The sequence below is a fragment of the Ammodytes marinus genome (assembly GCF_949987685.1).
Source record: "Ammodytes marinus genome assembly, contig: scaffold_542, whole genome shotgun sequence".
In the NCBI taxonomy this organism is placed as follows: domain Eukaryota; kingdom Metazoa; phylum Chordata; class Actinopteri; order Uranoscopiformes; family Ammodytidae; genus Ammodytes; species Ammodytes marinus.
In genome coordinates this window covers 3,218-14,790 of record NW_027648189.1, presented here as the reverse complement: position 1 = coordinate 14,790, position 11,573 = coordinate 3,218, and the positions used below count along the sequence as shown (strand labels likewise).

Genomic DNA, 11,573 nt, shown 5'->3' with positions numbered 1-11,573 from the left:
GTTTGTTTGGACAAACTATAAGAAGAATGCAACCCTCAAATTGATGTTTTTCTTTGTTTCAGAATTCCCTAGTCATTGAGATCCCTCCCTACCGGAACCAGAGGCTGTCCACTCCGGTCCACGTCAACTTCTACGTCTGCAACGGCAAGAGGAAAAGGAGCCAGTACCAGCGCTTCACCTACGTCCCTGCCAGCGGTAAATACCTCTCTACCTCTCTCTCTCTCTCCCTCATTCTCTCTCTCTCTTTATCTCCCTCTCTCTCGCTCCCTTTCTGGTGGGTAGGGCCGGGCGGTTGTCCACTGGGTTGCAGGGTCAGTGGTTCGATCCCCCGTCTCCCCGCCACATGTCGAAGTGTACCTGGGCAAGACACTGAACCCCAAATTGCTCCCTATAGTTAGCTTGCACCCTGTGTGGTAGCTGCTGCTATCGGATTATGAATGTGTGAATGTGTAGAAAATAATGTAAAGTGCTTTTGGTCTGTGAAAAAGCAGGGAAAAGCAGTTCAGCTGTTGATCATAAATTACCTGTAACAAAAAAAAACTTGACCATCGGTGAAAAATGCTATTTTGTATAGTTATTATTTATGCCTATGCTTGGCTCTGTATCCCCACCAACTCAGACAAAAAAATTTACAGCAGGCAGACCAGAACATCCTGTGTTTATGAACGGCACTAAATCAAAGTTTACTTTGCTTCGCCATCGTCATATTACCATTATTAATCTTATATAGTCACATTCTCACATATAAATACATTACCTCATCATCTGCTGTCTCTCTTTCACTCGCTTCCTTAACAAATGCACACGCCGCCGACACGCGTTAGCAAAGATCTTTACGATAGGAGGTGCTGTCGTCGTAAAAACACTTCCTCTTTTGTCCAGAGTGGCCGCTAGAGTCAAGATACACTGAAAGTTCCCCCATAGCCACTGTAACTCATTTTTGACATTTGGAATTTCTCCTCAAATACATTTTTTTTACTCAAATTCGGGTTCTGCACCAAGTTTTTAAATATGACATGTCAAAGGAGGGTTTGTGGTGTGGGCAGATCATGGTTGTGGATCATGGATATTGGTTCACCCAAACAGCCTCTTTCAGTGGCACAGTTTGGTTCTGACTGGCATTTGGTGCATGTGTTGACACCACAGCGCTTCACAGATATTAAACTGTCATAAACATATGTCACCAAACTAGGAAAATACCCCCGTATCACCTTTGAATATGCCACTGCAGCGCTTAAAATAGTAAATGGACTCCACTTATTTAGCACTTTTCCCAGTTTTTTCACAGACCCAAAGTGCTTTATCTTGTTTTGTACACATTCACACAATCACCCACCCATAGCAGCAGCAAGCTAACTATCAGGAGCAATTTAGGGTTCAGTGTCTTGCCCAGGGACACTTCGACATGTGGCGGGGAGACGGGGGATCGAACTACCGACCCTGCAACCCAGTGGACGACCGTCCTACACACTTCACCACAACCGCCACTACTTTAAGTCTGTTGGAAGCCTGTCGTACCCCAGAATAATTAGAAACATTTAAGCAAAAGAACAAACAGTGTTTTCCTTATTGTCTGGTGGCTTTGCTAGGGAGGAACAAAGCAACGTTATTATTCTTTCATTGTCAAAAAAAAAGAAGAAAAAATCTATAAAATCTGTTCTTTTCCAATACCTGTAGTTGCATGAACGCTGCACTGAGCAACTTGGTTTCACACACACACACACAGGGGCGGGGGGGGGGGGGGGGGGGGGGGAGAGAGAGGGGAGGGGAGGGGAGAGAGGCATGGGAAAAGCATGTTGTCTGAATAGAGCAACCTATTGCCAAGCTAAATATAAACACAGTGACCCACCAACTGAAATGTGAAAAAAAAAACACCGCTGCTAATTGCGCTCCGGGGCTTGGAAGCGAAATCCAGTGGGTGGTTCAAAGCCTGTGATTCAAGTGAACTAACCGGCCCAGCCCTGTGCGTGGGTGACGGAGTGAGTGCCCCGCTGTGAAAGTGGAGCATTGTCCTCGGGTGTGTGTGTGTGTGTGTGTGTGTGTGTGTGTGTTTGTGTGTGTGTGTGTGTGTGTGTGTGTGTGTGTGTGTGTGTGTGTGTGTGTGTGTGTGTGTGTGTGTGTGTGTGTGTGTGTGTGTGTGTGTGTGTGTGTGTGTGTGTGTGTGTGTGTGTGTGTGTGTGTGTGTGTGTGTGTGTGTGTGTGTGTGTGTGTGTGTGTTGGGCGCAGCTAGTCTCGTCACTGTCTCCCAAAGAAGGGAGAGAGTCTGTGAAGGCAGCAAAGCGTCCAGGTTCAACAATTTGATCTGACAGTCCTCCAAAGGAAGAAAGTCTTAGAATGAATGGCTAGAGTGAACGCACAGATGGAAAAAATTAGGAAAGGCTAAATTTTTTCAATATAAAATGTAAACTTTTCTGTTTGCCTTATAACCTTTGCATTTGCTTTTTTTTTATAAACCTGTAAAGCGCTTTTAACCCATTAATGGCTGATGCTGCTTGACAGACAGGAGATACATGTTGCGTCCCGCAGCATCAGACATCAATGGGTTAAATTGTGTTGTGACTGAATTGCGCTATAGAAATACACTTGCATAAACTCATTTTAGTTTCATCTACTTTTCAAATCACGTCAATTCAACTTTTTTGTTCTGCGGACGGCGACAGGTGTTGCAACAACCTGTGCAAAAAGAAAACAACAGATTTATTTTGGGTCGTGGGTTACACACACGGCTGATCTTGCGGGGGCTTGCTCTCTTTCTGTGGCAAGACAAACATTTGCACTTTGCACTGCTTCTGCTGCTTTTCTGCGCCTCTTCCATCTGCCTATCCAGCCCAGGCAGACAGACACACTTCCTCCCAAACGGGCCCAGAATAGGGGCTCATGAGCTATTTCAGGGCTGCGGTTGGTGTAACCATCTCTATGCAGTTCCTCCTTTTTGCAGTTGTTGACAATGGAGGCTTTGGTAAGGCATGACCCAGTTTCACTCTTTTTTTGTTGTACTTTGCCCTTTATTTAGCCTGGTACGCCCTGTTTGTTTAAGAAAAAAAAAAAATTCAAGAGGGTTCCCTAAGCCAGTAGAATCATAAGTTGTACGATTACAATGTGCATCTATAAAATATGAACACAAGAATCAAAGAGCGAATGAATAAAGTATTGAGTAGTTTACTGCTTCAGCTCGATTTCAAGCTCTTGCTTGATATGATAATCTGAAACAGCTCCTCCACAAAGAATAGAAGGAATAGATCTAGTGGAGAATGAAGTGATGAATTTGGGGGTCAGAGTCACACTGTCATTTACTTGTAGCTGGAAACAAAACGCCTGTTATATAAGATTGATGTCGTGACAGTAGCTTCAGAAGATTGACAGGCCAGCATTTATAAACTCGCTGTCCGACGTGTTTTGGGAGCAGGAATCTGGACGGGTGGCCAAGAAGATGCCTGAGAACAATCCCTCTGCCTCATTTGAACTCAGCGTTGGTCCCTTTCGCTTGTACGATAAACCACAATCCTCCAAACAGCCCCGAAGCCACCGCCATTTTGTGCTGTTTCTTCAACATCTTGAGTCAAAGAGAATGGTTCACGTTCACTTATTTTTTTTTGGTTTCTTTGTCTCTATGGGTGAGCAGTAATTTATTTTAAATTGCTGAACCGTGCCGAGTACGAAGCTGCTGTTGCTGCAACATATTTCATATCGCACATTTAGTGCATATTAGCCCCCGAGCGGGATCCAAAGAAAATAAGGCATTTTATTATAGAAGCAGCTGGATGTTTCTGGTGTTGATGAGTCATCCCTTTTTTTTTTTTTTTTTTTTTTTGCTTTTTTTGTGAATATTTTCAGCCGGGGTGGGAGAGAGCTCGAGTCCTAGACACAGAGTCTCATTGACAAGAGTGTTTGTTTGGCAGCGGGTTCCCTTAGCCACAAACCCACACACACACACACACACACACACACACACGCTGACACACACACACACGCTGACACACACACACACACACACACACACACACACACACACACACACACACACTCACTAACTCACTCACACTTACAGCACGGTTGCAATATGTGTTTACTAATTTAGCTTTTTCCCATTATTTTCTTCTTGTCTTCTCAGTTCCAACCATTAAGACGGAGCCGCGTGACGACTATGACGGCCCTCTGTTGAGCGGGCAGCACAGTCCCGGGCTGGTCCTGCACCCTAAGGCCAGCAGCCCGTACTTCCCCTCTCAGGTCATGACCCCCATGGTCACCACCTCTGACCTCCGACCCTGTGTGTCTGGGGGCGGGGCCTATTCCGTCACCCAGCAACAGCAAAGATTGACAGCCAAGACGAACTCACTGCTGCCCGCCTCCGTTTCACCCAGCACCAGCCCCAAGCTACACGGCGACATGTGCCTCTCTTCTGTGGGCCTAAACCTGGGCCCGCAGTCCCCCGTCCCACCACACGTGTCAATCATCCAGGAGACGCCCGGCCGCTACCAGCCGCCACCTCCGAGCCTCTACCCTCCCAGCAGCTCTTCATCCTCCTCCTCCCCGACCTCGCAGCCCTCCACCCCCACCGACGGCCCCTTCTCCCCGCAGGGCCACTGCATGACGCCAGCCTCCAGCCCTGGAGCACAGCAGCAGCCTAAGGAGCCCGAGAGGGGACGGGGCGGCCCACTACAGGAGGACGGAGACGGAAGCCCACCGACGCTGGCCGTGAGCATCAAGCAGGAACCACAGGAGCTGGATCAGATGTACCTGGATGATGGTGAGAGAGAAAGGTTAAAGAAAATAATAGAAATAGAAAATAGACCACGAGGAGTAGTCAACCTGCCGGGATCATTTCTCTAAAATGTCCTCATGTGTCAAGCAATTTCTCAATGCAGTAAAATCAACATTGCAACACAGTTTACTTATAAAGGCGAAAAACAAAGGTTAACAAATCAAATGACACTTAAGTGTTACGCACTTCAGAGGAGACTATGAAGATAGTGAGCCTTCGTCTGTATTCGTTTGGCTGTGATGTGTCAACATTGTGAAACCGTGATGTTACAGTTGCCAGAGAAGTAGATTGGTGTGGGAGTGAAGACTGTATCACTGCTTCTGGTAAATTCTTACTTTACTTTAAAAGAGGCCGTTCAAAAGACCTGATATATTTATTCATTCTACTTCCTTCGTGGTACTTCTTTCCATTGCTCTCAGCTTTCTTCATGATCTTAACTACTGAGGTAATTAGATCAAGGAAACCTGGTGGTCTAGGTTTTGATAAATATGGCTTTAAAACCATGCATGCCTAAAGCTCACTGATAAAATAAATGTATTTCTTTTCTTTTTAATTAATCTCAGAGAGAGAGAGAGACTTGGTTTTTAGGAACACAAACTTTATGATCTCACCGCTCTAGCCCTTCTGTGCTCACCACCATCCCTGAGGTTTTTTTCCTTTGGGGGGGGAGTGGGGCTGTGTGCTCTGCGCCGGCTGCGATGATTCAAAATGAATTGGTTAAATGATCTTGGGGGGGCAAAAGTAAACCGCCACTGGCTGTGTGTGCAAGCAAGACAAGTCCTGTGAAGAGAAACCAAATGAACGGCGCAACAGTAGATTGAAGAAACACTAAACAGCTGCTATCAGCGGTGCCTTTGATATGTTACCGGAGCCCCATGCTGTACCGTCTGTCTGGCCCAGAGTTTCCTGAGTGAGACGCTGTTGTTAAGGCCGCAGACGCAAAGGCCCAGACCCAGACTTGTTCCCATGCCACTTCCTCCCAACGGGGCTGGGTAAATACATTAACACTTGTTAGCTCTGTCTGCGGGGACATTTGGCACCGCCTAGAGCCACGGATTTGATTTTTTTTGTTGTAATTATTCTGCTCTTGCTCGGTGCCCATACACTGCCCCCATGTCTCCTGGAGGATTTTTAAGTTTCAAACCAGGTGTAGGTCAGGTTCAAAGAAATTAACTTTTTTTTTTTTCTAAAGAACTCCACATGGCAATAATGGATATTTCTGAGGAGCCTGCATGGGCAAACCCAATTACACTTGTTTTCACTGGCAAATTGGAGGAAATTTAACTAAGCATTCCAAACGTAATGTGGCTTCTCACTTCATTAGAACCAACTGGCAGTGTTTGATAGGACTCTTTCTCTGCATGGCGTCGCTCAGGTGTGCTGTTATTGTAATTTCATGACGACCGCGCTCGTTAAAAACTCAAACTAAACGACACTTGAGGAAGGAAAATAGGAAATAGGAAGGTGTGGTTGTGAGCTGTAATTTAGTTTATAATATAATCTGAATATTATCGCCAGAACTCTACATTAATTGAATTGATTAAAAGTGAATCATTGCTATAGTGAGTAGATTCTGTCACCCCCATGAGGTTTTCTGAGTAATTACAACAACACTCTCCTGTGTGAGGTAAGCCTTCTTCGGTGCTGGCGCATGGATTTTATTCCTTCTGCTATTTGTCCAGGTTTTTTCTTAGCAGTAGAATCAACAACTGAAACATCTCGTGTTCGCTTGTTTGAGCTCCTGTGCCAGTGTCAGGGGGGGTGACACCAGTAGCCTTTGTAAACGCTGCTATACTGGCAAATACAGAGAGAGTTTTGTGGAGCTGATGGGCTTTATCAACTTTGTATCAACTCATTTTAACGATGGCTTGAATGTGACCAACATTCCTTTTACGTGTAAAGGTTACGCACTGTAGCTTTACTGAGACAATCGGGTGTTTTTTAACATCCCTCCTGAACTGTGTTATTTCCCCCTTTAGTCACATTCAGCCTTAGTCAGTGCTGATATCTCTTCCTTGTTTATTCAGCCCTCTAGTATTTATCAGGATCCCCCGCTGTTACGCATTTTTTTTCACACCGTCCCCCGAGAGGTTACGCACACGTCTGCTCATCATGGAAAGTCTGAATAGTTGTTGTCTGGCCCGGAGCCGGTGCTATAGGCTGCAGGGTGCACGCTCTAAACCCAGACTGAGAAAGATGCCATAAAACGTGCTGACTGGAGAGGGTTTGCATGCTTCCCCCCTTTGGCTAGCATGGAGCGGTGAAGCCATACGTTATACTGCTGCACAGTAGTGTCCACAAGCCCTTTGTCAGTGGTGAGGTAACCAGAGCAAAACGTCCATTTTCTCAGTCAGACGTGAGCCAAGTCGCATTACCGAATGCGTTTTTTTTATAGCGTGTTGTGGCCTTGTTAGATGTCAAAGCAAGACAATTGATGACCAGAGAGACCGGAGAGGATCATGGGAAAAGTTTTGTGTGAGTAGCACCTGACTGACGACTCTGTTGAAGCTGTCTGATTGTAGACAGACAAAACCTCCACTTGCGTTTAAATTATTTGCAGCCCTGGCGGCTTGCAGGGAGAAGCAACGTTTATCATAGTTTTTATGATCAACACATGTAGGCTTTTACACGTGTTGTTATACTTGCGGTTTAGATAAATCAAAGGCTTTTCTTTTTATTCATTTGTGCCTAGCGAAGCACGTTTAGTTTGGAGGAATCCATTCATTCAAGAATCACCGTTTCATCGGGGAATCACCGTTTCATCGGGTACTCTTCATCAACATGTCCACATCTGCTACGTATTACTTGCGAGCTCCATGGTTATTGATGCATTTCTAAATACAATGAGAAGCCAGAGGAGAAAAAAACCACCAGCATGATGTAATGCAATGCAACAGCTCCGCAATTAAACACTTAAGAAGTTAACATTTTGTTGGGACGACTTTCCTTTAGACTGTTTCTACTTTAAGAGTTGGTCTGTTGATTTGTTTTACGCACTGAGGCCTGAACTTTCCAATATGTCGATTTGACTACATACTGTATATCGAGAAGCATAAATATAAGAACCCCTTGACAGTACAAAGTATATAAAGATTGTTATTTCGGTAGAAACAGTGCAGCAGATGTCATGTATATACATGGGTCGTCTTCCTAAAGCTAATTTGCAGGTTAAATCCATGTTAAAGGTGCTACGAGGAACTTTTAAATCTCGTTTTCCTCTGATGATCATAAATGACATGTAATAGCAAACGAAACCATCAGTGAAAAGAATGCCATTTTTATGTCGTTTTTCTTACGCTCACCCAGGAACTACAGCTGGCGTAGTAAAAACACTACCGCTTTTGTCCAAAGGGGGTTCAAGAATTAACACAAACTGAAAGTTCCTCGGAGCACCTTTAAACAACTCAACAAACTTATGGATACAGTAGATCCAGGAAAACTATAGCGTGTGTGCATGTGTACATATAGTAGTGTCTATGTGTATTTATTCTCATATAGGTGCAGAAGAAGTGTATGGTGTGTCCACAGAAAACATTCTAATAAGGGTGATTTATTATAGGATTGTCTTACTGTACTGAGGTTTCCATGTGTCTGGCTGAATACTTTCTCTCCCTTTCTATTATTGTATTTCCTCAAAGTCTGCTGAATGCTTTTGAACAGACTTTCGTTAAATAATACCTGGGTTGAAACAAAAAAAAAGATATAGAGAAAATTGGCAGATAGTGTGTTGAACTATAGAAGCGCTCTGTGGGACTTGCCTTGCTGTAACCCAGTAGGAGCCTTGTGTTGTGGGCCAAGAACATCTCGTGGCTTGTGGCCTGAGCTTGACGTGGCAGTAAACGCGGTGGGGAATTTGTGGTGTTTTCTACACACACACACAGACACACACATTCACTCACTCACTCACTCACACATTCGCACACACATTCACACACACACAGACAGACACAGCGTCACTCACTCACTCACTCACTCACTCACTCACTCACTCACTCACTCACTCACTCACTCACTCACTCACTCACACACACACACACACACACACACACACACACACACACACACACACACACACACACACACACACACACTCACACTCACACTCACACTCACACTCACACTCACACTCACACTCACACTCACACTCACACTCCCTCTCCCTCACACTCACACACACACCGCTTGCCTTTTTTCTCTCTCATTGTCTCAGCTCCCCTGCCCTCAGTTGATTTACTCTGAGAGATTGTTGGATATCTGGCCGCCCGACCGGTTCCTCTGTAGTTATTGTGTTATTACAGGTTGACGCGTTTGGGGCCATTAATGAGGCAAACAGTGGCTGTCCTGCTAATTGTTTGGGAGTTCCTCAATTGTCAGGGGTTTCCTGATGTGAAAGCCCGACTGTATCAGCCCGCTCCAGCTGCTGTAGACCCTCCATGGGACAGGAAGCCATGGTTCCTGGATTACTGCATATCAAAACCGCACACCGCCCCCCTCGCTCAGGAATGACACATTAACTCACTGACTTTGCAGTGCCTTGTGTTGAATTAATATAAAGGCAGTTAAGTTATTGAAGTTATGTGTCACTAAAATACATGCATGATATAAGTCTGAACATAGATTATTACTTGTAAATGGTAAATGGACTTGACTTAAGGCCAGGACACACCAGTCCGACATGTTCCGACTACGCAAAAAATGGAGTCGGCCGTTTCAGGAAGCTCCAGTCTTCCCGTCGCGGCCAAAGAACACACCGAGACGACTGTTTATTTTCCGTACGCTCGCGGGACGTAATGTCTCCACAACAGCAGGCGGCGCTAATCTGTATTGTGGCCCGAAAAAATACGAAAGCCGGAAATGATTGGACATCTCTCTAGAGCATAAACATAGATAGAAATACGTATTTATATTTATGGACCATAAGAGCACAATTTTTAGCAGAGAGTGTCGAGTATGGTGTCGAGCAGTCAACAAGGGTTGATGCATGTGAGTACTCTCAAAACGAAACGAACAAACACATTAAAACGATGGCTAGCTGTTGTTAGCTGTTTGTGCTACCCGCCTCACTTCCGGGCTTCACTGATTCGCTAGCCCTCCTCCAATCAAATTGCTCCAAATGAAAGACGGTCGGCCGCCGATTGAACATGTTCAATCGGCGGCCGACAGGCTCAAAACAAGCCCGACGACCTCTACGTCGGCCGACGTCACGGCACACACCAAACAGATTCGTCTTTTTTTTTGACGACGGCGATTATCGGGCTGGTGTGTCCTGGCCTTTATATAGCGCCTTCTAGCCGATTTTCTCAGCCCCAAAGCGCTTTACATATCTTACCACATTCACCCATTCACACACACACTCATACACCGATAGCAGTAGCTACCATGCAAGGCGCTCTCTGAACCATCGGGAGCAATTTGGGGTTCAGTGTCTTGCTCAGGGACACTTCGACATGTGGCGGGGAGACGGGGGATCGAACCTCCGACCCTGCACTCCAGAGGCGATCTCCCTACCCTACGGCAGTGGCGGCAGTATACTACTTGTATATGTAGTAAATTGTACATTAGTATCTGTTAAAAAATATTTCTTAATAATCATATTTTTCTGCACCCCTAAAGTGACCATCAGAAATAATCTTATTAAAGATCACGTGTAATGTGAAAATAAAATAACAATTTTATTATCTTGTTTACGTTTTTATGAATGACAGCCCACCCAGAGTTTAACACAGTGTTTGTTGATGTGGTTTAACACCTCCGTCACTCCACTCTCTCTCTCTCTGGAGTGAAATCGATGGGACCATGTGACATGACACAGATGACACACTGGTGCTGGCACTATTTTTAAGCCGTTGTTGTAAACACACTTAGAGATCGATAGATTGACTTTCTTTTTTTTCTCTTTTTTTTTTTTTTTCAATTAGATCCTCCGTATCAAATGTGACGGCTCAACGAAAAGTGGGCCATAGCAACGTACACACACAGAGACACACTGCCTGGCTAAACATAAACTATGGAATACTACTGAATACTTATTCATTATATAATAAAAGTTCCTCCAACACATATGGTACATCAAGACGAGTCAGTGCAAATATCGAAACGCCACAATTCATCCTTTTATTTTGATAGTTGCCATACAGGCGATGATGGATGACATGATATGGGAACTCTGACAATATCTTTAATGCGCCGGAGCCGAGCCAGTTGTGTGCGCGCGTTGTTACAGTTAGAATTCGTTGTAATAATAACTTGGAGGTTTTTTTTTTAACTCAAAGATCATATCCTTATATCCACCTCCAGATGCGCAGAAGGTCAAAGCCAGATCAAATAGAAGAGAGGAGGTCAGTCAGTTCAGTCTGGGCCGGCAACAGCAGCACACATGGCAGCCCAACGACTCGCTGTAGGAGGGTGCAAGAGATGTGAGGTTTGACTGTTTATTTCTTCTGGTTTCAACTATGTCTTTTTAGCTATTTGGTCTTATTCTTCTCACTCATATTGACATGGCCGGTGGTGGTGGTGGTGGTGATGGCAGCATGCTGTCTTGATGATGAGCTACATTAAGAAAAGCATCTTGCATTACGGTATACACACACAGAGAAACATAGGCCCATTGTTAGAATACTGCCGTTACAATAACAAAAGGAGTCGCCGATTCTCAAGAAAAAGTGAAGCTAAAGTCTTTGGGAGTTAATGTTTTGAATCAGTCGATAGTCGAGAAGACAAGCCTTGTTTTCAGGAGGAGATTTCATTCTTTCCACTGCGATCTCTGTGTAAATATCGAACTGATGAATTACCCGTTTAGCCGTGATGCATT

General features: G+C 44.8%; 1 protein-coding gene across 1 annotated transcript; it reads left to right on the top strand.

The window, feature by feature from the left end:
* Positions 1–62: 62 nt before the first annotated feature.
* Positions 63–11,163, top strand: LOC307270941 (uncharacterized protein; the record flags this gene model as incomplete). Its single annotated transcript, XM_080054831.1, has 3 exons — positions 63–195; positions 4,112–4,747; positions 11,060–11,163. Coding segments are annotated over 3 exons (873 nt in total), but the record flags the coding sequence as incomplete, so codon positions are not given.
* Between the last annotated feature and the right edge of the window lie 410 nt (positions 11,164–11,573).